We start from the raw sequence: 25,501 nt of genomic DNA, 5'->3' as shown, positions 1-25,501 counted from the left end.
ATTACAGTATCATATCGGCATATATACATACTAATAGAACAATTTTCTACACTGGCTTTTACGCATCATTATTGATTTATGTTTGCGATAGTGTCTTTGGTTCTAAATACCAACCCAAGCAAAAATCCCTTGTCGCGGCCGTCCATGAAGTTGAGCGCATAGTTGCTACACGAAAACGAGGAGGCCTGATCGTCGCCTTTCAGTGGCGTATATATGTGCAAGAAGGCAGGGTGGATCACGGATTCAATGAGCTCTAAAAAGAGCTCCGATCAACGCGTGGCATTTCTTGCAGGGAAGACATTTCCAAGGAAGAGAAGAACTCGCACTTATTGAGACTGTGTCGAGGTGTTCCCTGCTAGGGACGCGCGGAACGCTGTGTGATTGGAAAAAAGCGCCATAAAAGAAAATCATATGTAGCCAGGTTGCCAATGGTTACTTTATTCATTCCTTTCTATATATTTAACTATCAGTTTTTCGTTGAGAACCAAGAGAAAAATCATAAGTAAACACCTAGTCGAGTGATATCATTATCGTTTATTTAACCGAAGACCAATATATGTTTCTCCCTAAAGCGCTGACTTTTAAAAATTTTCTACGAACCTGGTAGTCGTAAAAGTATACCGCAGGCTTATTCCTCTTTTCAGCAAGCCGCGATTAAAATACTTTTTTGTTTTAACAACTCAGTTTCAATGCTAAACTGCGGCGGCAGGTGTCCGATTGTTTACGGGAGGTGAAGCTTGGAATACATTATACAACAACGGGAATTTCAAAGCAAGTCATTTCTATGATCATGCGAGTTTCACAGAAGAGGGAAAGCTCGAATGTCATGTGGATATGCCGAAAGTTAAGTTTTGCGACCCCTTCCCATCAATATATTCTTTTGAAACTTTGCACGAAGCTTTTTAAAACATCAAACAATGAAAGCCATACGCTAACTTTTGTGAAGAGCACTTTGGCGGAGAAAAATTCAGCAAAAAAAATAGGTTTTATTTTACTTCCATGTACTACCTACAAAATCCACGGGCTAACTTTTTAGAAGCGATGGAATCAAAGTCGTAACCGAAGAACGAATGCTGTTGGTCATTTTCAGACAATTTTCTCTTGACTATTGTCTGGCTGTCTGACAATCCATTTATAACAAGTTTCATTTTCGCACTTCACACTTTAAAGTCCAGGATGATGTCGACTCATTTTGGGCGATGTAATTTTTTCCCCCACAGTCATCTAAGATAAAGAGAATTTTCCCTTTTTTATATTTCTACGTTTCCCTTGTGAACCCTTTAACCCTTTACGTTACGTAATATCATAAGATGTATTCTCAAGCGCTCATATAGTGATCGAGTTGGGATGCCCGTGTTGTAATCGATTATGAGGCGCTTCTATATTCGGCCTTTTTTTTGGAACTAGTGTATCGTTATTTTACGAGACAGGGGCCCAAGCACTTTCCTTGTTTTCGAAATGAATTCTGTCAGCGAAGAAGGCTTCTTCGTTAGCAGATGTCTTATTAGCTCGTCGAATTTCACGTAATAAATTATAACTATCGTTAGCTAGTTCTGGAGCTAAAACGATAAGAGAGATTCTCCCACGCATCTTTCACATTTTCCATGTGCAACAAGTGCAACGTCACTTTGTATTATGGTCAAGTGCAAGGCTTCGGCATGGGTTCGTACCTGTCTGTGACTGGTTTAGAAAAATCGCTCCCACTTCGTGATGCCGACCGGAGATTTACCAATCCTTGTCATACCTGTTCCCATGACTGTGTTCTTTTATCGTAATAATATTTTTTTTGAATTTAACTCAGATCCTTACGAAGAGTTATGGCAGACACAAGATGTTGATGCTAACAAATGCGATAACACTTGCGACGCTCTAGCAGCTTGTGCATGCGGTTTAGTGTACGGAGACTACAAATGCGCATGCCCTAAAGGATTCGCCGGCTCAGGTGTCGTCGGGGATTGTACCGGTAAGTGAAGAGTGAAACTGGCAATTTATTATCAATTATCAGTAGAATTTATTATTAATTTTACCAGCTGAGCTACAGTGTGATAAAAAAACCCAAATAATTATTTTTTCCTTTTCTGCGTGGCTACTGTCTCTCGGCTAATTCTTCACAATCAGCGGGTGCTTATTTGAAAGATGGAGGCGAAAAATTGGATGGCCGAAATATTGCTCGCTGGATACTATCTGCTTTTTTAGGAGTATTCCTGAAACCGTGCGGAGAAACAAGCGATATATTTGAAGTAGGGTCTAGATCAATCTAGACTATTTTGAATGAATAGCAAAACAATTATTGAGTTTCGCTTTCGTATGATGTGAAAATTACCGTTCAAGGTGGATGATAGCCTCCGAGATCTGCATAATATCATGCTCAGCCTCATTCAATATTAATTATTAATAATTATTTAAACGCTTTCTCGCAAAGTTTCATTACAATATACTTATGGACTCGATTATCAGTAACCTTTTGTTTGGTCAACATTAAATTTGTTTTGGAGATGAAATATAGAATTATAACATTGCTGGTGGTGTACTGATAATTTCTTCTTTCTTGACAGTAACTTACAAAACATAAGCATAAGCTCTTTCGATCTTCCATTTTTTTTATGTCTTGTTACCAGTATGTTGGTTAATTTATGGTCTATTTTGTGGCTTTCTCTTTTCGCTTTTTAATTTGAAAAGGCTACTGTCGTTTCGAAATGTTTTAGTAGCGTCTTCTGCAATGCCCGAGTATGAACTGAAAGAAATGCGTACGTTTGGTGTCCACAAAAAAACACCTCTTCACTGAGAGCTCCTCTCCCCTTGTGTTTTGGTTTCTTCACTTGAGCCTCCCATGGAAACAAAGAGATCATTCGTAAATTCGGTGGGCACATTGGGGAACAACTTCACTCCCACTAGCCTGCGTTGCAGCCGACCCACGCACTCAACTATACAGAAGGTTTAGAGCGTCTGTGACGCAGGCAACCTCCCACGGAAATCCAAAATAAAAACTTATTCTCTGTTTTGCTTGACAGCATGTCCTGCGTCGGAGTACAAGGATTTTGTTGGCTATGCTGATTCTTGCACAGCTTGCCCTGCTAATTCCGGCCACTCACTCACTGGAAGTACATCAATAACTGATTGTTATTGCTTCACTGGATATTATGGGACCCCACATAATGGAGACGACTGTACAAGTAAGAAATGGCCGTGTTTATTTGACACAATATTCAACTTTGAGGTTGATAGAAATGTAGGCTGGTATCTCTCCCTTTCGTTACGTTTTTTGAGTAATGAAGATACCACGTATATTAACGCCTTATGTAGATAACAGAACCGATTTCTGTTCACTATCGTGCCAACAAGAACCAAAGCTACCGTCAACACTATTAATATATGTCAAGCACTATGCTCCCTTCTCTTCTTGATGCTAAACATCATCTTCCGAAGTTGAGGTATGCAGAGAGAGCAAAAGTTTTTCGGAAAAACTTTCAGGGTGGAAGCATTGTATGGAAGGGAATACAAGTGGGTAGTCCAGCAAGATTTCTATATGGGGTTTTCGGATCAACTTTACCAGGCTTTCTTTTTTCTTTTTCGCCCAAATCGTGCTCACTCGGGTATGGTTTAAAAGATTTCTTCCCTGGCACAATGTCAGAGTTGTCTATGACCGTTGTAACGGAGGACTTTTAAAATAAGCAGGACGAGGGACGTGGATCGCCAAGCACGGTTCATGTGTAAATGGGTTAATAGCAGCTTGTACTGAAAACTGACAATGAGAAAGTCTTCTCAGGTATTCTAAGAATACAGGGGCACCCAACGACCGTTTTCTGAAAAATATCTGTTCGCAGAAGCAAGTACTGCCTAGAATTTTCTATCACTTGAGGAAGGCTAAAAATTTCTAGATGACCGTCTCATTCCTGTACAATTTTCGAAGCTTATCTAATAAATTCCCTACGATTTTCTGAAGTTTAATTTTCACATTTAACATCCCAGGTTAGGCTATTTTTCGCAGGAAAAAGGAAACCTAAAATTTTCGGATTCAAAAATGTGATGGAGAGAGGAATCAAAAAAGTTTTCTTTTTCATAAATGCGCTAAATTGCATCTAAAATGTTCGGGAAAATAATACTGAAGCCCTTCTAATTGCGAAAACACTCAAGTTCCCTTGGGATGACCGAACAGATATAAATTTTATAGCGCCACTTAGAATGCATTTCTAGAGGTCTAAAAATGCTCTGGATAGCACAAAAAGTGTTTTAAATGAATTTGGGAGGAAACCCTCGTTGGCTGCCCCTGAGAATACTGACCTTATACACATGTATACGCTTGTGACTTATTACAAGCAGCCCTTGTGGAATGCCCAAATGTAATAAACGGCACTAAATGTAATAAAGTCCTAACTGTAATAACATTTTGCCTTAAATATAATAAATTTCTTAAGACTGATAACATTAGGCCTTAATGTTTTGACGTTACGCTAACGTCATCAATAGGGAGCTTAAGCAACAACGACGGCGACGGCCACAAAACGTCACTTAAAAAGTGAAGTCGAGCTGCTTCAAACTTAATCGCACTTATTCTATCTCATCCAGTTCGTCAAATCTTGGCAATTTTTTCTGGAGTTGAATTCTAAACAACAGTATCGAAGTTCAGAAAAGGAAGAAGAAAGTCGTTGCCTTGTGTTCACGCCCTCCACAAACAAGAATTCTTATGGATCTTATTCAGGTTCAAAAAGAGGAAGGAAAATTCGTCGTCGTATGTCCACGTCGTCCATAAAACGTCAAACTGAATTAGGAGCTTTCACGTCGAAGTCGAGCAATGGACGTCAAAGAAGTGAACTAAAAAGAGTGATGCACTTGCAGAGCTGTTGTTTTGATCATTAAACCTATTGTTTTTTGAAATTGTCGTTGTGGTCGTCGTCGTAGTTGCTTAAGTTCCCTAACGACGTAAGTAACACGTCGTTGAAACGGCTGTCGTGTTACGGTATTGGTGGTTTTCAATGCAACGCCATCGAAAACTAAAATCAAAACAGTGGAATGTCTGAGGCCAAGAATTTCAGATATTATAGAATGGAATATCGATAAATTAACAACCTGGCCAAGTCTCATGTCTGTGCAGTTTTCTGCTGCTGAGTTGTTCTTCAAAATGTGTAACAGAAATTTATAGGGCTCACTTAATGGGGACGTTATATTTGTGCTCCTCCGAGGAGCAAAAACATGGCGGTCAGAAATAATGCAAACATCTGGTTTCAGTATTGCCACAAATTTGATCCGTTGTTCACTGCGAACGAGTAAATTATTCCCCTAAACACATTTGCTAAATACTTTTGCCATTCAAAAGGCATAATATCATGCGATAAAATTATTGTTTAGCATATACGACGGCCTTCTCGGCCGCCATATTAAAGTTGGTAAATTAGAAAGAGCTCTTTTTTCAAGAGAGATCTTTTGCTAGATGGAGATAAAACCTTCAAAGTCCTTGCGAGTTTTTGTTACGTCACTTGAGAACTAAGAATTATTACTTTCCATATTAACCTAAAAGCATTATCGTCTTTTTATTTGTTCATTCTATATTAGGGTCGCGGCGCTCATTCTGGATTAACGCTTATAATTTTTTTTTCTCTCAAATGCGGCGCTAAATCGGGGGCGGCACTTATTCGAGTAAAACGATAATTGGCAACATGTAATAAACTATCACATTTAGGGAAAAATGTTATTACATTTAGGGTCGTTTATTACATGAGCCCTACAACAGCCCTTTGTTTGGTCGCTTGTTAGGGTGAGTTAGTGTCCAGTTTTGAAGGAGAATATTTCCTGTAAGGGTAGAAAACTCACAAGTTGCAGTCGATGTTTTATAGACGTGTGCGTCGCTGTCGTTTCGACTGGTCGCATAATGATATAGTTTGTGAATTTAAAACATGTGTAACTATGCATGTTTGATACTATAGAGGGTTTACACATGACGTGGCGGTGGCCAAATTTCTAGTTCCATAACAATGAAACGGCGGCCATGTAGATATTCCATGCCAGTCCTGTAGGAATTAACAACTTTGCATCAGATGCTGGCCCCGTGAGTGAAAACGCTCTATAGCTTGATAACAGTATATTTGTCTTGACAGTCCGATACTGCGAAGCACTGACAGCTCCAGACGATGGTTCAATATTGGGGACGTGTTCCAGAACATACCTGTCAGAATGCACTTTCCAATGCGACGAGGGCTACGAATTATCGGGGAACGAGATCAGACAATGTACGGTTACGGACAACAATATCATGGACTGGAGTGGCACACCCGTTACATGTGAAGGTAAGTGTTTTGCGGCTTGCAGAAAGAGCTTATATGTAAGCTTGTCGAGTTGACTTTCGCTAGGTTGGCCTTCTTTTTTCCGGGGGGGTTATACTTTCCTTAATGGACTATACAGGGATGTGCCGCTAGACTGCAGGGTATTGTTTTTGTCCTCTCTGTCGGAAAGAGGGTATATCATTTCGTGCGACTCCGTTCAAATTATAAACAGGGTATTGCTTGCGTGATTGATTTGATTTGCCAGATGAAATCTGTTTGTACTCCAAGTATAGAAAAGCAAAATGAATATAAAGTGAATTTGCTCTTTTGCAATTGCCAATAAATAGCTGTAAAACAAGACGGCAAGCATTTTGTTCTTTGTCCTAAATAGGGTAATAAAATTGGGGGAGTTGTTCTAAACGGGGTGTATGTGTACTTTGTTTTAGGATTTTTTTTGCCCTAAGCAGGGTCAGGGTTTCATACTCTTAGTGGCTCACTCGCTATACTCAAACACTAGGAAACTGCCCACCTACACTTCCTCTAAGCCAACATTTTGCCGTAAATGAGAAGTAAGTGTTGATGTTGGCTTAGGGGAGAGGTAGGTGGCAGATTCCCAGAAGCGTATAATTGAGTACTCCCCAGGACTTTCCTTTAGTACCGGTTTGTTAAGCGGGAGATTCGCGAGTTGAAACCCTTGTGAGTTAGTTAGATCATGCTGGCGGCCCTTCAGACCTCCAGTCTCGTTTTCGGAATGATCGCGTCACGTAGACGTTAACTAGACGTTGACGTTAAGCTGTTAGCCCTTCACCCTTAGATGTCAACTACTGGTAAGGTAGACTTGATCTTTGACAGCAAAGTGTTCTTTCTCTTTTCGAGTTCATTAGACTGTTCACAGTGCCCTACTTTTTCGTAGTGAAGATCGTCAGGATCCAGCGCTTACGGTACGGGTGGTCATCTTCGTAGCCGTAGGGGGAGGGGTGGGGGGGTGGGAGGCCCCGCTATGTTTCTCGCTTCCTCCTAAAGGGTCCTCCGCCCCCTGAGTACATTTGACACCCATCTGAGATGGCCGCCCGCAACGCAAGGCGCTCGATCTCGATGATCTTACTTAAAAATAGGGGACTGTTAACAGTCTACTACATCATCCGCAAGTACCTTTAATTAATTCTTTAACGATTCGTAAACACCAGTATCATAACATAAGCTAAATTTGGTGAAATATATTCTCTTCTATTACAGGCAGGGAAACTTTCACCTTCTTGGAAGAAAGAAACTTCTCTTACCTATTAGATATTAATTGAACTCTAGCACGAGTAATTTACTATGTTAAATTCTTAACTTGTTTTTGTGTTTTTTTTTCCAGAGATACGTTGCCCAATACAATCTGTGCCTGACGCTGAAGTACCCACGGGGAACTGTACAACAGTCGAACTGTCATACGGAACAAGGTGTAGCTACTACTGCCGCAGAGGCTTTGAACGATTAGGAAGTGAAACAATCACATGTCAGCTGGACAAAACGTGGTATCCTTCTGCTCCAGTCTGCGACGGTAAGCATATTATGCTAATTTCCACCCATTCTCATCGTTGTAAATTACGAATGTTCGACTTAAAAAATTTACGCCAGTTTTTATTTGCGTCTGTTCTCTTATTGATGATAAAATATCGTCAAAGCAGGCGAGTGGATCCCCAACAAAAGCTCGAAAAAGCCAAATTGCCGATAAAAATGAGGAAAGCACATCAAGATTTATGCCTTTTTTTGGACTAGCGCGACGTCATTGCCAATACCTTTTCTCGCTTGGTGATTGGCTCCTGAAGCCAAGTAACGGAGTTTCATTGGCTTAAACTTTGAGTCACGCCCCTCTCCTGAATAAATTAGGAATTTATTGTTTTCCAAACTTCAGAACAAGAATGAGATCAGCGATGTTTATTGACCCGAGAAATGGAGGCATTTGGGGGTTGTATAGAAAGTCTTAAACTAGCTAAAGGTCAATAATTTTTCCAAAGAAAGATTCTGGGACCGTTGAAATAACCGAACACTGAGTCGAAGCGACCTAACCAGCCAGGCAGTTTTTGAAAAGTTGCTAACCGAACGATACGAACAGAAATCGCGTACCTGTTGTTTACTTCTGTTCAAGTCTTTTTTTTTTGTGCTGAACGCCATTCAGCTATATGAACTATCTAGAATAGAACCGAAAGGTGGGTTTTATCTGCATGTCTTCAATTCAACTTACCAAGTTCTTACATAGTTTCCCAAGGTTTATACAAATAGTCTTTCTTGCTTTCGGAAAAAAGGATCAGAAAAACACTCTCACTACTTGTCAAAAGAAAACAAGCGTAATTAATGTACGAATATAAGCTTGTCTGAATCGTACTTTGAAGTTTTACAATTTCAAGCAAGTCGTCTCCGCTTTTGCTCTCTCAAGCTCTGCTTGAGCTTTTTGTTGAGAATCCAAGCAGGATGCAACCACTGCATCAGAGCTATTTGGCTATTTTTCTTACTAGACAGAAGATGAATCTTCTACGAAACTAAAGCCCGGAAAACATCGAAAGTTTGGCATTCGTTCGGCAAATGACCGCGTCCTGCATAAATTAAAATTTTACTTGTATGTCGTCTTATCGATCATAAACATTAGCCAAACAGCGCGCGAGAAATAATTCAGTTATTGTAAAAAATGGGTTGAACGCGAAAACCAAAACTTTCTTGACAGTCACAGTCTGTCATCCTGAAGCCAACGATGACGGAAGCTTGAAAAAAAAGTCTAGGGTCCTTTTGCATTAGTTAACCACGTGATCAACTTTCTGTAAACAAGAAAACAGGTCGCTTTTGAAAAATATTGTCAGCAGGAACTTAAAAAGCATATTAAACTTAGGTGACCTGTAATTTTCAGCCGTATATCTCAAAAGCAGCGATCGCAACGGCCGCCGAAAATTAGAAGGATTTGTATGAGAAAAACAACTCTTGCCACCCTGTCGCACGTGAGTAGTTTTCCATACAAACCCTTATAAATTTGGAAATTTTCAAACTGTCGTAAAATATTTCTTGAAGCATTATAGGGCTCAAATCTCCTTTTTATTCATAACAGGCAATTTGAGCCCTTAAGTGTTGAAATTCACAAGGATTTGTATGGAAAACCATTCAAGCGTGACTAGGTGGCAAGAGTTGTTTTTGTCGTACAAATTCTTCCAATTCTCGGCGGCCTTTGCCATCGCTCCTTTTGAGATATACGGCTAAAAATTTTCGGGTTACTTAATTTTAACATGCTCTTTCAGTTCCTCCTAACCGAATTTTCCGGAAGCAAACTAATTTCGTGTTTACAGAAGTTTGATCACGTCACCAACTATTGCAAAAGGCCTAATCTAAACGGGTTAGGCCCGTTTCAAACGTCGTGCTACTGCCGTGCCGAACTAAATCGATCGAATTAAATTCGACTTAAGCACGGCAAGCTTTGCCGTGCTACACGGCAGTAGCTCGACTTGGTTTCAAACGTCGCGCTACTACCGTGCCAAACTCAATTCATAATTTATGAATACATTAGAATACATTTAAAAGTTTGCTAAATCGTTTCTTTATTTTCTTGTGTTTTTTTTTTCGGCAACAGCCGTTCTATTCGACTGAATTAAATTCGACGTCTGAAACCAAGTCGTGTTAGTGTCCCGCTGCAGTCGAGCTACCGTCGAGCCAGCTTTCCAACTCACCCCCTCCTCCCCCATCAGTGTCGCAACTCCTTTGCAAGACTAAAATAAAACTCATGTTTTGGGTGGGTTGGAATGGAAATTTAACGCAGGGATATATTCGCTTTATTAAGAGATACTTTCGCTGTTGCATTCGAGATTTAAGTAGGAAGCTTTTTTGAGCACAGGAAAACTTTGCACTGAAACCACTCATCTGCTGCTTTTGAATCCACTTGAGGTTGCAAAAATTTTGAGTTTATTTCTGTAGTCTCTGAGAATATACGCAGTGGAAAATTATCGTCTACTCAATAATTTCTTGGAGGAGAGTAACTTGAAATATTCACTTCCTAGCCAGTGGGTCAATCGGAACGCATGAGAAGTACTACTAACTAGCTCGGTAAAATTCTAAAAAGTTTCGTATGACTGTGTCAAGCGTCATGCGTCTAATCCCCTTTTGTTACTTACTGCCATAGAGATCACGTGTCCAGCCCTATCCACGGTAGGCGTCGGTTCATACAGCCCAGCAACTTGCGATGACTCAGAGTCGTCAGTTGACTCCAGCTGTACGCTCATTTGTCCATCTGGATATCACATTAGTTACTTGTCAACAAGCATCTTGACCGATACAAGAGTGTGTCTAGTTAATGGAACTTGGGAATATAGAGAATCTTCACCAACTTGCTTAGGTATGCTCGCTTCCGTTATTAAACAATGTTTAGTTCATGTTTAAATTGAACTGCGATATAACTCAATTCCAAGTTTGCCAACTCCAGTGTGTACGTTTTAAGGCCAAATGACGGAGATGTCTGTGGGGAAGCTATCTTAGTCTGCTAAGAACAGTTAACTATCTCGCTCCTGGAGTCCCTCTATTTCCTCCTCACTTCCTTCTTTCTCCCAGATTATGAATACAGTCAAATCCCTCTCTTAGAGGAATGCCTGTCTTGCAGAGAATCAAATAAAGGGAGTAAAGAAAGACAGAAACCATCTCCAAGTCTCCGTTTTACCAAGGTGTCCGTCTTAAAGAAATGTCCGTTAAGAGATAGTCGACTTAGTCCCAGATTCATCAACATCGATTACGTTGCTTCTTGTTTTGACTGATTGATTTTTTTATATATGTATTTGTTGTGGTCAGATTGGCAGCCACCAACAATTAATTGCTCTGCGGGGGAAACCATACCTGCAAACAATGACCCAGGAACAAATGTGTCGACTGTGACGTGGGTCTTTGGCTTTACCGACAACTCGCTGACCGAGAATGAACCAGGAGTAACTGCAAATTCGTTCACCATCGTGTTGACAATCAATGACGTTAATGTCGATACAAATCTCCCAAAGCTTTTAGAAATCGGAGACAGCACTGTCAAGTACACAGTTACAGATCCTGCAGGAAATTCTGCGACCTGCTCCTTTTTTGTGAAAGTTTCAGGTTAGTTAATAACGATTCATACTTTGTTTCAATTTACTCCCTTACTTCACTTGATTCTGCTTATGTTTCTGTCCGCTGCATCGGTAAGTGTTCTAAGAAACTATCGTCATGGAAGTCTTATCGATTTTGTTCTGTTTTGTTTTGTTTTGTTTTTTGTTTTTTTTTTTGCTGAGAAAACTAATCACAAAACTTAACTTTAGAGAAGAAATTACTTCTAAATAACAAAATCAGAGCTTCACGACAAATAAATGTATCAACCAATAGAAATAGAGCTTAAAAAACTGGCAGGCTTAAAAGTTTCCAGTACCTCAGTTGCAATCTCTTGTTATCTTCTTCAATTTTGATCAATTTTAATGCTCTGGAATTTTGACCACCCTCCTTTAAGGGGTTATTTTTTTTACATTCTTTCCTCTTTGGTAATGGCTAGTTCCTAGATCTTGCTGACAATACTCGACTTCCTATTAGAAACCGAGTAGCCGTCGTGTTCAATTTTAGCCTAATTTTCAACTTTTCACTGGGAATTACAGGCGTCTTTTCATGAAGAACCCTCAGAGCAATACTGTTGCAATGCTGTTAAAATTAAACTTAAATAACTCGAATGTAGTCTCCAGTATTTAACCTTCATAAAACAACCTTCCCTCATAAATTTCAGAATTTCTCTATTCAATTGTTATGTCAGATACTGAGCCACCGACTTGCGTGGACTGTTCGGCTGATATTGTTATCGACAACGCGACTGAGACCCAAATCAGAGTAAACTGGGACAGACCAACCTGTACGGACAACTCAGGCGAAAATCCCACCATGTCCTCCAACAGGCAATCGGGTGATCTGTTTGATGTGCCAGGTTCTTACGTAGTTACCTACACTGCTACTGACACATATTTAAACAAGAACGAGAACTGCTCCTTCAGAATTACTCTAGAAGGTAAGTATTTTACGAGCCTTGGCCCGGTCTTTGGAGAAAGCAAACTGTGTAAGGCAAAAAGTGTTGATACAGTTTTGCGTCATGCATGCTTGCTTCCTTGTGGGAACCCCTCCAGTGGTTACTGTTGTATATATATATATAAAAGAAACAAAAACGCAACTTTCAGCCTGAACTTTTAACAATGCATTTGTATTGATGTGTATTGACCAAACGAACCCAAATAGGCCAAAACACTTTAACCTGAGAAAACGTCCCCGCGAAATGACGTCTAGGGAACGACGGCAGAAATTCCGTACTGTTGACATGTCATTACCCAGATCTGGGTAGTGCTTCTGATTGGTTGAAGTAGATTTCCCTCTCGACAGGACCAATTAGAAGCACTACCCAGACCTGAACAGTGATACGTTATCAGTATGGAATTTCTGCGGCAGTTCCTCAGACGTCATTTCGCGGGAAAGCTAGTTGTGGCGTCGCGAAATTTCGGCTGTTTTCTAAGGCTACCGACACTTCAAACTTTAGATAAATTTTCTCTTGTTTTTTTTGGCTAAGGAACAACCAAAACAGACTTCTTTTTTGTGGCTATGAATGATAATTGACCGATTTATGATCAATGTTTTGATATGGATATATGGCCCTAGTTACAACGCTTTTTACCCACCATGTTTTGCAGAAAAACAGTGTCCACTTTACGAACCACCCGCCAATGGCGCCCTTACCTGTAACTACATTGGATCGGACCCTTCTTGCTCTGTACAGTGTCAAAGTGGATATGACTTTGTCTACACTCCTCCATTCGTGTACTATTGCTCAGGGGCAGAATGGAATTTTTTCTCCATTGCATATTATGATCCTATTTTACCATGGCCAGACTGTGCAAGTAAGTATATTGCGATAAAGGATTTAGTAGTATTGATGGATTTTTCGTATGGCTAAATCTTTTGTCACTCTGTTATTTGGTAATTTGCGGACCTTAATTGTACACACAAAAATGCAAAACGCAAAAGCTTGTTTTGTCGCTCCAAGTCCGCTTGCCTAAAAATAGGAATACAACTACAAAACAGCAAAACAGCAACAACAACAACAACAAACAATAACACAACAGAATTAAAGTTCGGAGTAAAGACTAGCCTGCGAACACTCGGCTGGAGAAAAGCGACGACCGGAAATACATCTGTATTCGCAGGATATTTAAAGACCTCCTGACAATTAAAAGGAAGAAATTATGTTCACTGGCTCACAATGCACCTCAAACTAACATCACTTCAGTCTCAAACCGTGCATCACAAACGATGTCAAAACCAGCTTTATGAGGGGTTTATTAAAGAAAACTTGTCAACTTCTCTTTAAGACAAGCACATTGAAAAATTTGCTTAAGATGTTAGCTCAGGAGTTATAGCAATATTAACGAGGACACTACGGTTGAAGAGGTAGGGAGCTTAAATTCAGACCAGAGAAGATAACATCTCCCGCCGAGGTCAGTCAAGGCCAAATGGTTTTTTCGCGGGAGTAACATTCAGTCCAATTAGACTGTGTTTCACCTTTAATCTGCCTCAAAATTTACGTCACTATTGACTTCATCCGCTAGCTAAGAAAAAGATCCACGCTTTGGTGAATAGACGCTTACATCTTTCATCAAACCAGATCTGAATGACATTCCGGTCGCTAGATCGTCTTTAACAGTCGTCGTAATTTTGACAAGAATCAGTGCACTTGCATTTTTGTTTACAATGATATGCTTTATTTCAGAAACTATTGTCATCGGCGTCTAATTTCTTGAACTCTAAGGAGTTAATTGTTTTATGCCTTTGTCCTGAATTGTTTCTGATTCTCCAGAAAAAACCTGCTGCAAAAGGTGGTCGTTGGTTGTAACACATTGCATTTTTCCCGTTTCTTCATACCAGAAACAGAGAACCCTGATAATCTCAAAATGGCCAGTTTTCCGTATTTCTACTATGACGGCGACTGCAATGATCCTAACACGCAGACAGAAATTAAGGACAACTTCATTAACTTAATGGTCTACGGGCCAGTTCTACCTCTGTTTTGCGCAAGCTACTACCCTGACGAGTGCAATACGAACACCGTACAAGTCTACTGCGGAAATGTTACTGCAGCGGAGAGGAGGCGAAGGAGATCTACAACCATGGCGGTATACACCGATTTATGTATTTCCCCTTAAACCCCTACAAAACTTGGACTTAGGCTCCGTTTACATTGGCTAAAGTTGTCCAGGTCAGAAGGTTCAACTGCCTACCCGAACTTCTCTAGGCAAGCCCACTTTTCCTTACAAAACGTGGCGAACTTTTTACGTGAGAAAAGAAACAGGCTAGAAGGCAGTGTCCCCCTTTTTTGCTGCTAGGTTCACCCTCCTAGCAGGGCCAACTTTTCTCCTTATTAACACTTTGGCTCGACCAGCTTAAGCAACTCGATCATGGTCAGTATGGTCCGCTGTTAGCTTGGGTAAAGGTGACAATTTGTTCCCTCATATAAACGCTCGCTGAAGTTTAGTCGGCTGGGAGGGTGACCCTTCAAGGCGGGACTGATTTTTTCCATGTAACGGAGCCTTAAGGCAGCGGGGGACACCTTGGGCATTGTTTAGCATTTACATAAAGCGTATGCCCGAGGTGCAATGACTGATATCGACAAGGTTACAGTGTACCCATGTCGGGATGAAATATGGGCGCGCAATTTAGAGTGTTCACGTGCATGTGTGGCACGGCGACAGCGAACAAAATGTTTGTTGAAAAGTAACAAAAGGGTACTGACAGATAGTAAGCCTTGCTGTACTGATTTTTAAAAGAATTGAACTGAGGCACTCTTTGAAATTTCAAACAAATTACCACTGTGACAATTTCCTACAGTATTCGACAATTTTTTGTCCAAGAGTTCAGCGCAGATACTGCTCTCGCTTTCTGCACTTAAAAGATTTAGTTAAACGAATTTTTATGAAATTGCAGTTTTATTAAGACTTTTAAAATCATGTTTCATCATTATCTTCGCTGTGATACTTCCCCCCAAGTGAAAAGTAGGACAGGGATTATGTTTGCTGCTATGTAAAGTAACTCTCTCTTTCATTTTTCTCGTCTGTAAATTACAAGGTTACCATCAGGTTTGATTACGTCTTCAAAGACACCAACCTCACTTCAGGGACCAATGATCAGGATGGCCAGGATGCTTACAACACGGAGAAAGGAAAAGCCAACAAAACAAGGACCGACATTTACAACAGCCTCGCGACTGTTGACTGGGATGAATTCCAAGCCTCTTCTGGACTCGAGTTGAAAGACAAGGACGTTGAAAATTTTAACCTTGGTGAGGTTGATGCGTATTGTTCAGCAGATGGTGCAGTAGTCAGGAAATGTGACGAGGCCGATTACAACTGTGCCTCTCCACCTTGCCAGTGCACTAAGACGGAAGGAACTATTACTAAATGCAGTAAGTAATATTCTGTAAACAGTAACGCTCACTCCGCTCGATGAACTGTCTGTGGTTTTTTTACTCTTCCCGGACACTGGTAACTATTCAACGTGGAATAGAAGGCGTAAACCGCTATTTCTTGGCGAGAAATGTAGTTGATAATTAACATATTTTCATCTGCACTTAATCGTCTTTGACTATTCTTAATTGTTTATTTTTTTCCTTGAATAATATTCAAGGTGTTTAGTTTTTTGAGTAAACAGTATAAACAAACTGAGCGACATCACAAAAACCTAAGACGATTAATCATTTAAAGAAGTATCATCTGATCTTGACTACATGCCATGGACAAACTGCTGATTTTCTCTTTGTAGCACGTTGCCCAATTGGGACGTACTACGATAGTGATGAAGATGATTGTCTTTTGTGTCCGGAGGGAACGTACAGTCCAAGTGAAGGCGCCTTGCAGTGTCAATCCTGTCCAGATGGAACTTGGACTGTAGGGACAAGACAAGAAAACTTCACGTCTTGCACAGGTAATTATAGGGACATTAAGATGACAAGACGGCGACGACAAGGAGAACGTCAAAAAAAGCACTAGGTTGAATAGGCAAAACAACATCTCTGCACGTGCATCATGCTTTTTTGACATTTCTTTGCCGTCATTGTACTACTACGACGGGAAAATTCCTTATTTCACGTTTTATGAAGGAAGTAAACAAGCGACGGCTAGATTTTCTGTCTGTTTCTGAACATGAATATGGTTCTTGGGAATTCGGCTCGAAAAGAGTTCGCTTGCATTAATTGACAAAGTAAATGAGTTGGCTGGTTTCCGGTGGCTCTTTGGAAAGCAAGGTGGGTGTCAGGCTCTTTGTTTGGCAGGCTGGCTTCTTGACTTTGTCCCAGGTTGAATGAGCCAGGCTGGTTCGCTGGGTGAGGATGGGTTGCTCGTTGGCTGTGGAGGGTGGTTTAATGGGACTGATAGAGTGGGTGGGTGGTTCGGGCTTCTTCAGGGCTGGGTTAAGCTGATTGAGTGAGTAGTTGATTCAGGCTGATTGACTAGGTTGGTGGGGGGGGGGGGGGGGTTCAGGGTCAGGCTCTTTGGTTGGTTGGCTTGGTCAAGGTGATTGGCTGGGTGGCTCAGTCAGGCTGTTTGGGCGGGTGGTTGGATAAGGCGTGTTGGCTGCCTGGCTGGGCTAGACTGGTTGGCTTTTGGCTGTTTTGTTTGGTTGGTTGAGCGGTAAGCTGGATGATTGATTGGCTGCCAAGTTAGCAAGTTAGCTGGTGGATTGGTTTAGTTAACTGGTTTCTCGATCGGCAGCGGGCAAAGGGCGGTCGGTCGGCCGGCCGGTGTTTGTGTTCTTTATGTGCTTCTTTTCTTTAACATTACACCAGGAGGGCTGCGAGCAACTGTTTTCTTGTTAAGACGGGATGTTTGATTTGGTGCACTTAACAAAATTGTGTCGCACATGAATTAAGATAATTAGCTATTTGAAACAGATGATAAGCAATTTTCTACCTGATTCTTGTTTACGGGGGGAGCTTCAGAATGACAGGTTACGGCATTGTTCTCAGTGTTCTATTATCTATGTGCGTTGAACACTTTTTAAAAAACTGCATACCCAAAAACGTCAATCTTTCTTAATAAACAAGCAAACAAGCTTTAACTGTGCTCTGTTCTGTTGTAAAGCACGCAGGACACGGCAAGAGTACGAACGAAGTGAAGGGGGAAACAAGAGACGTAGTCGTGTGTTTCTCCCTACTTCTTGAGTGCTCTAGCCGCTTCCTAAGTGCTTTACAAAAGCATGTCAGCATGTTCTACACTCTCATAAAACAATCTTAATTAGCCAATCACAATCTTTTTTAGAATGGCCAAAGATTTGATTGGTTGAATAAGACAAAATTTGTCACAGCTGTCAAAGCTGTCAAGACATCAAAGCTATCACAAAGTGAAGCGGATGAATCATTCTGTGAATTTGAATGCAGAAGTGCGAAAATCAGCCACTAAAGGTGACTGGCCGATCCGAATCGCGGCCCATGACAATCTGAAAAGAAACCACTTTAGCTTCGTATTGAAAAGTGCCCAAAAACTGAACCTGAAAGTAAAAATTCTATATGATTCGCCCACTTCTTCACAGAAGTGATACTGTAGTTTCGCGATCGTGCTTTGAGCTGATGTTATGAATGAACAAACTCAAAAAATAGACAGTTAATCTAAAAGCGGGAAAAAAAAAGATGAGCACATGGCAAAATTTGTAATTTTTCTTTAGCGCCGATGACAAAATTTATAAACGTTTGTGAAACGTTTCAACCAATCAGAGTGCGCGTTATATCTGAACTTTATTAAAAATACGCATTAACGGAGGTTGTTGATTAAATCCTTGGCAGTTCTGGGAGCCGGATGGTTGCATTATCAGTTAACCGTGAGGGGCACTTTCTTTATTGCTACTACAGTAGCCAGTTTTGGTGCCCTTCTTAACGTTAAAATTCGAGTTTAGATAATTCAGAAGGATACGAAGTTCGGAGCATAACTGATTTTTTCCAATTGCTTTGGCTAATTTTAGATAATTGTGGTCCGGGTTTCTACTCCTCAACTGGTGTAGAAAAGTGTTTCCGGTGTCCTATTGGAACGTACTCTTCCGATGAGCGAAACAAAGCCTGCATAAGCTGCCCAAATGGCACTTCTACTGTAATTGATGCAGCTCAAGGAATTGAAGATTGTGGAAGTAAGTGCATTAAAAATTTACTTATAAAAATAAACAAGTAAGTAAATTAAGACGGACATATCAAATTGGTATAAGGGGACCTCAATATAGCCTCCCATACAGACGTTGTGGGGATTTCGTCACGCAATGTTCTCGGACGTTCGTGACCAAGAAACGAACGACGATCCAAAAGAATGTCTGCGTGGGAGGCTACCTCCAATATAGTCAAATGGTTAGTCTGATGGAAGTATTAACACTAGTGTCGAGCACAAAATGTCTCATTACCACTGAAGAAAACACATGCGACATCGACCGTTGCAAGGTGTCGCTTGCTTTCGAAAGAGAAATGGGCGTTGACGTCTGCTTATCAAAGTTATCCTCTGAATGAGAGTTTGTTGCAAAGGTAGCTTAAAGACTCTAATTGCATGACCAGACAAATTGTCAGTTTGATAATAGTTATCTGCTTAATTATTCTAGAAACTGCGTCACCAAAGAAATATGAGGTTATTGATATATCTCCCTCAGTAATTCTTTGTTACTTTCTCTCTTTATCCAGTGCAATGCGCTGCAGGAACTTATTCAGACAACGGGGTAGAGCCATGCTCGCCGTGTCCTGTTGGTACTTATCAACCAGGGTTTGGGCAGACTGCCTGTCTTCCGTGTCCGGGACAAGAATCTACCCATGGTACTGGGGCAAGTTCGGTGGATTTTTGTGGAGGTAACACTTCTCTTAACTGGTTCTGGATAACGTTTTGAATTTAAAACAAACGAAGTGACGAAACTAATAAAATCGCAAACAGCGTCATTCCACATTTTTTCCATGCATATTCTTCTGTTTAGTCAGTAATAATATCAATGCGCAACTAAAATAGATCATCCACCTATTATTTGCACTGGATAAATGACCGGTGATGTGTAATTAAAAACTGTGCAATTCAGGTGCAATAAGAGCAAACTGTCCATTCCCCGCTGGCCCTCCAAAAAGCTTACGCCTCTAAGAGTCAGCATAGAGACTTTTTGTAAAAATGTTGGCTTAAGGGAGGGCTAGGTAGGCAGTTTCCCAGAAACATACAATGATCCCTTTTTGTTAGGCGTCGTCAACTCGTAGGATTGAAGTCTGAGAAATGACCATCCTTTTCTTCATGATAAGAAGGACCAAATGACCTCTTTCGAATCGCTATTACATCTACAGTATGGGGAAATATATAATGCGTGACACTTGCTTATAGCCTGCTTAGCTGCTGTCGTTTCTGGCCGTTTCCTTTAGTCGAGCGAGAAAAGTGCACCAGACGCGCGAGTGGGAAGAAAAAGCAAGAAACGGTGGGCAAGGGTGGGGGGGGGGGGGGGGGGGGGGCGATCGTAAGTTTTTGCTCCTTTTTGACCCACACCACGCTCTTTTCCCGCTTGGATAACACGAAATGGAAGTGGCTGCTACGCAGCCGAACTTGCAACTCGCGTGCATTTTGATTTCACACGAACGTCGAAGCAACCGGCTCGAGAAGGGCTCAGCTATCTGTAGAATATTGTTTAGGCGTAACTAAATAATCTTATCCGATTTCAGAGGTAGACACCTGTGTTTCCAGCCCTTGCATAAATGGTGGCACATGTGTTAACACCAAAGAATCCTATCGCTGTGACTGTCCGCCTGGATACAACGGAGACAATTGCGATAAGGAAATAGACGAGTGCTTGTCTTCACCGTGTTATCAATCGTCTACTTGTGTCAATAAGGTATTTCACAATGTGTTTTCCTGATGACCTTAATAGTTTGAGTTTCATAACATTTCGTAAGCCACCTTCAAAAAACATTGTATATTTGTTTCCTTTAAATTTCTTTTTTGTAGGTCAATGCGTATCAATGCCTTTGCCCTGACGAGTACACTGGAGATGAGTGTGAGCTTCCTTATAGCCTCTGTAATCAAAGAACACCCTGTGTGAACGGCGTTTGCATAGATAAAGCTGGTACATATGACTGCCAATGTCCCGTCGAATACAGTGAGACGTTCTGTGAGATGAACATCAACGAATGTGCTTCAAATCCTTGCCAGAACAATGGTGTATGCATCAGCGGCGTTGAATCGTACACTTGCAAGTGTCAGTCAGGATATAGTGGTGTCAATTGCCAATTCAACATAGATGACTGCGCTGCCGCACCATGCAAGAACGGCGGAACATGTGTGGACGGTTTAAGATCTTACACTTGCCAGTGTCCGACGGGTTATACTGGAGCTAACTGTGAGCATGCTATTGATCGGTGCGTAGGACAGCCATGCAAAAATGGTGGTAAATGCGTCAATACTCTCACAGGTTACAAGTGCCTGTGCAAGCCCACATATTATGGATGTCGCTGTACTCAAGGTAAATGTCAATGCATAATAACATACCTTTTGTCAAGTTGCAAACAGGTTAGCTGGGGAAACGGTTCGAGATTGCTGAAGAAAAAGTTCAACGACCTCATTGCTATCGTCGAACTGGTCTTCGAAGACAATTGCTGCTTACAATCGTCGTAATCACTCTAATTTTAAAGCTTATCCATAGTGATGGCAGCGATCGCATAGGAAACAACTTCTCTATGTACGTCCTTTTTTTGTCAATTCTTTCGACACCTCCAGCCATCGACAGTAGCAGAGATCGTGTTATTTTCACAGTTTTCATTTTGGGGTTACTTTCTTTCAATTTTCTCATCCGACTACGAAAGTGATAGTATAGGGATCTACGGGAGACAACTTTTCTACGCTCTTTATTCTAAATTCCCGCCGACATCTTAAGCCAATCGCTATCGACAGTAGGGCAGAGATTGTGCCATTTTTACAGTTTTTATTTTGAGGCTACTTTCTTTCAGTTCTCTCGTCGGACTACGATCTGTCTTTTCAAGTAAGAGCGGTGAAGTCATATTCCAAGATAAAGAAAACAATTCCAGACATTGATGCCATAACTGTTGCTTTTTGGATGCGGACTAGTGACACAAAGTCAGGAACAGTGATATCATATGCTACAAAAGAAGGAGATGTCGTGCAAGACAACGCCTTTGCTCTGCAAGACTACGCAAGCTTCGTCTTATTCGTCAACAACCAAACTGTATTCACAGGCTTGAGAGCTAACGACGGCCAGTGGCATCACGTGGCTATCACGTGGGAAAGCGCTGGTGGGACGTGGCATGCGTACAAAGATGGTGTGGAAACTAAAGCATCCTCTGCGCCTTTCCGTCAAGGTCAAGTTATAACAGGCGGTGGTGTGTTGATTCTTGGCCAAGAGCAAGACGAGTTAGGTGGTGGATTTAATACCGAAGAGAACTTCATTGGCGATGTTAGTCAGATGAACGTTTTCGATTACGTGCTGTCCGCTAACGACATTTACAATCTAGTGTATAGTTGTGACTATGTGAAAGGGAATATTGCCGCATGGGCCGATTTTAAAGAACAGCTGTTTGGAGAATATCACATGACCGATAAGTCATACGCATGTGACTGTAAGTAAACGCTTTTCTTTTCTTTCTTTTTTTGTACTTACATCAAGAACATGATGAAGTATTGGCATTACAATGTATGAAGGAAAAGTAGATTTCTTGTTCTCCTATGCACTTGTATGTTAACAGTAACTGGCATTTTCGAGGTTTAACGTTTGTACAGTCGACTCCCGACAACTCAAACCATGCAGGGAAATCGAAAAAAGTTCGAGTGATTGGGAACTCGAAGCAAATAATCGGAGGGCTAAGGACAAAGAAAACACTGTTGTTTTGAATAATAAATTCAATTTTTCGGACTGCCGTACACCTTTTTTGACTTCTCACACGCTTAAAATATTGTTTGAGTTCTTGAGGGTAAAATTTTATAGAAATGATCTGAAGGGAAACAAAAGTTACTTCGAGTTAGCCGGAGGTTCGAGTTACAGAGGGTAAGATTACATTATATTTATGAAAGAAATCCAGGGGGAAATCAATTTTGGTTCGAGTCATTGCTAGGTTCGAATTAGCGAGGGTTCGAGCTATCGGGAGTCGTCTGCAGTTAACTGAGTAATAGCCTGATTTGTGATTAGAGGCCTTAAGCAACAACTGGAGGCGGCACGGAGAGGGCCAATTCCTGGCCTTTGAACTAATTAGCATATTTACTTGATGTTCAGCTCGCGTCGACCTCAGTTAGGCGCGGTGAGAAAAGTTGGTTTGACCACCCCGACAGACGGCAGTTTTATCTTTCACGTTTTGCTATTTTAGATGAGAGGATTTTTCCTCATTTAGACAAACAATTGTTCATTAGCCGTGTCTTTCGCACGACAAAAGCAAATATTTGCTTAATTTTGACTTTACAACTGTAAACAACTGTGTTAATTAAAACATAGTGACAGCCAAACCGGGAGATTGAGAGACAAGTAGACGAAGAGGGTGAGTTAAACTACACGTTTACCGTGAATCGAAACGGACTTTACTAAAATGACTCTTTTTTGTAGAAAAATATATATCATATGTTATTTGTTAGTCTTTATAACATCCATCTCCTCAGGGTAGAATCGGACATAATCATTGTAAGGTAAAACATTTAATTTGAGCAGAATTTTTGGAGGTGTCCAAATCGTGGAGTAGAATAAATTCATCCTTGTTACTTCGGCGGAGCGCGAAGTAAAGGATTCGCGACGCTCAGGAATGTATCAAAGTTGCAATTTTTTGACAAGATTGGGCAAGCAAAGTCTGTAGGTTTTCGGCTCTATTCGGCTATTTGACGAAGTGAAAGCCGAATTAGTTCAAGATATCTCGAGATCACTACGATTTCTTTGATTTATTCTTTAACTTTTTCGAGGAAGAAAGAATTACTATTTTGGCTTTCCCGGGGTTTGAACCGACTCACCTGTGTGACCCGTCAGATCAGAGGAGACTCTAAGTTGAGGGATTAGCCGATTGCGCTACTGCGACCCAAGGTAGTTTAGGATATGAAAAATAGTTATGAAATGATGCACTAGTTTCGGGACAAGATTGGGCGTGCAAGTTCGAGACTTTTCGGCTTGTTTCAACTATTTCACGAAATGAGATCGGACTTACTTCGTGATATCTTGAGATCACTTCGAGTTAAGTTTTTAATTACTCGAGGAATAAATAGAGGATATTTCGTGGCCGCGTAGAGACACGAAATTTCTCTTCGAGTGTTGAAAAACATTTCACGAGTGAGCTCTCCTTTCGAACTGTTTTATGATGAATTTAAAGTTACAAAATGCTGCACAAAGACATTTTGTCTTTGTTGAGAGTACGTAGGAAAATTGCTCTCATGCGTTGTGTGACTTTCTCGAACGTTCTCTACGTTTTTGGATTTATCCATGAATAATTAATTAGGGCATGTTTACATTTCAGCATGAGTCAGCAGATTTGCATCAGTTACTGAAATCATAAAATGTGTCGAAAAGCCACTACTATTCGCCTGTTTAGTATTTTCTAGAACCTTATGTCAAACGGTATGTAAGTTCCAAGCGAGTTCTTTTGACGAACGAAGTTTTTTCCCACGAGCTGGACTGCTGTGTTTAGTCAAGTGTGACGAAGGTCGATTTTCAGGTTCTGTGTTTACAAGTTCGCGGAAGCTGTAAGATATCTGAAGTTCAAGTGAGAGTTTGTTATTATTGGTAGAGGCTGTTTAGTTTTAATCAAAGTTCAAGTCAAGTTTGTGTTGGCGGATGCTGTGTTTTAAAGCTCTGTAAAGGCTATGTTCCTTTGGTGTTAAACTTCCTTGTGTTAATCCGACATCCCTGCGTGCTGATAGTCAGTGAATAATTATCCTCAAAGCATTCGAACTCGTGATTTTGAGTTTTAGCCAATTCCATGCTCAACGTAATTGACTCCTTACCCATGCCTTACATATCTTTAATCAGTACATGAGACTGCTATGCTGTGTTTGAAGCCTGATGTGACTAAGAAAAATAGGGAATTGTTTTTTAGAAGGATTTGTATGGAGTCATCACAGCATAATTGGGCTATTATCGCGGAGACAATTTGTCCTGAAGTGCTAGTTTTTGGCAAGTAGCCCTCTTGGATGTTGCTCTTTTCAGAACGTCCTGACAAATCCCATAATTTCACGCCTTACTCTTACCATATTTGATTTCTTACTATTCCTCCGCATTTATAATTAATTAGTTCCACAACCACGACGCCGAAATGTACGCTAGCTCCGTAGCGTCTTGTCTATGATATTTTCGAAGTTGCCGCAGCTAAGAGGTCTCATATTTCTCAAGAGGTTGCTATTAAGTTTTGTTAAAACTGAGAAAAACGTCTATAAAGTCTAAATGAGCAACAAAAACAAAAACAAACAAAAACAATTTGGCAGCCGCGTCTGCTACGCAGCTTAAGTTTCCAACTTCGCGAAAAATGGGTGGCTGCCTCGACCCACTCCTTTGCGGCCCTTTCCCCCTCTTCAACCGCCTCCAGCGACTGCTTAAGGTACCTGTTGTGTATAATGAAGGCGTTAAGGAAATAATCCTGATGTACATTTCCTCAATAGTTTCTACTGCGCAACGCCAGTTTTATGTAACGTATAAGTCCTACATATCAGGAAGCGATAACAAAGTAGTTGACAGCACCGATCCGGAGTCCTGTGCATCGTCTTGCCTGTCAGAATCATCCTTTATCTGTAGATCATTTGAGTTTGACAACTCAACCAGTACATGTCACATGAGCACAGAATCAACCATTACCAGTGCGCTAGCAAGCTCCTCCAATTCCAGATTCTTCGAGTTAAGTAAGTATGAAGTACCTAACAACATTTTTTATATTACTAAGTCTGTTCTTGCCCTGCGATTGATCAATTTGCGGTCCATAACATACTGTACGGACCAAATTTCTAAACCTAAATGGTCATTTTGCAGCTCTAAATCTTTTTATCTCGAAAAAATAATGAGCAAAAAAGTTAAAATATGTTTGTAGACCCCGTATACGTATTATCAGTCTGACGCGAATCATGCAACGGATAACCCGTCTCAGACAGACAGTTTGTCTCTCTTAAGTGTGAATACATTGACAACAAACTTACCTTGAAAATCTTCCTTGCCGTTTGCAGTGTTTTTTTTTTTTAAAGACCAACGAAGGAAAGATGGAAGCGACTTTGAGACAGACACAGTGTCCAGTT

General features: G+C 40.8%; 1 protein-coding gene across 1 annotated transcript in view; it reads left to right on the top strand.

Moving 5' to 3' along the window:
- LOC140947610 (sushi, von Willebrand factor type A, EGF and pentraxin domain-containing protein 1-like) overlaps nucleotides 1-25,501 on the top strand; it is a 42,312-nt gene that overhangs the window by 1,972 nt on the left and 14,839 nt on the right. The window contains exons 2-18 of the mRNA XM_073396759.1: nucleotides 1,802-1,963; nucleotides 3,012-3,173; nucleotides 6,093-6,281; nucleotides 7,618-7,803; nucleotides 10,402-10,614; nucleotides 11,061-11,354; nucleotides 12,034-12,282; nucleotides 12,953-13,159; nucleotides 14,184-14,431; nucleotides 15,381-15,717; nucleotides 16,074-16,235; nucleotides 18,264-18,425; nucleotides 18,961-19,122; nucleotides 19,966-20,135; nucleotides 20,249-20,762; nucleotides 21,247-21,873; nucleotides 24,878-25,114. Of these exons, the coding sequence (XP_073252860.1) occupies nucleotides 1,802-1,963; nucleotides 3,012-3,173; nucleotides 6,093-6,281; nucleotides 7,618-7,803; nucleotides 10,402-10,614; nucleotides 11,061-11,354; nucleotides 12,034-12,282; nucleotides 12,953-13,159; nucleotides 14,184-14,431; nucleotides 15,381-15,717; nucleotides 16,074-16,235; nucleotides 18,264-18,425; nucleotides 18,961-19,122; nucleotides 19,966-20,135; nucleotides 20,249-20,762; nucleotides 21,247-21,873; nucleotides 24,878-25,114 (4,281 nt within the window). The remainder of the gene's footprint in view (nucleotides 1-1,801; nucleotides 1,964-3,011; nucleotides 3,174-6,092; nucleotides 6,282-7,617; nucleotides 7,804-10,401; nucleotides 10,615-11,060; nucleotides 11,355-12,033; nucleotides 12,283-12,952; nucleotides 13,160-14,183; nucleotides 14,432-15,380; nucleotides 15,718-16,073; nucleotides 16,236-18,263; nucleotides 18,426-18,960; nucleotides 19,123-19,965; nucleotides 20,136-20,248; nucleotides 20,763-21,246; nucleotides 21,874-24,877; nucleotides 25,115-25,501) is intronic.

The sequence above is a fragment of the Porites lutea genome, chromosome 9, assembly GCF_958299795.1.
Source record: "Porites lutea chromosome 9, jaPorLute2.1, whole genome shotgun sequence".
Lineage (NCBI taxonomy): Eukaryota > Metazoa > Cnidaria > Anthozoa > Scleractinia > Poritidae > Porites > Porites lutea.
Note: the sequence above shows the minus strand (reverse complement) of the source record. Positions and strands in the feature narration are given on the sequence as shown.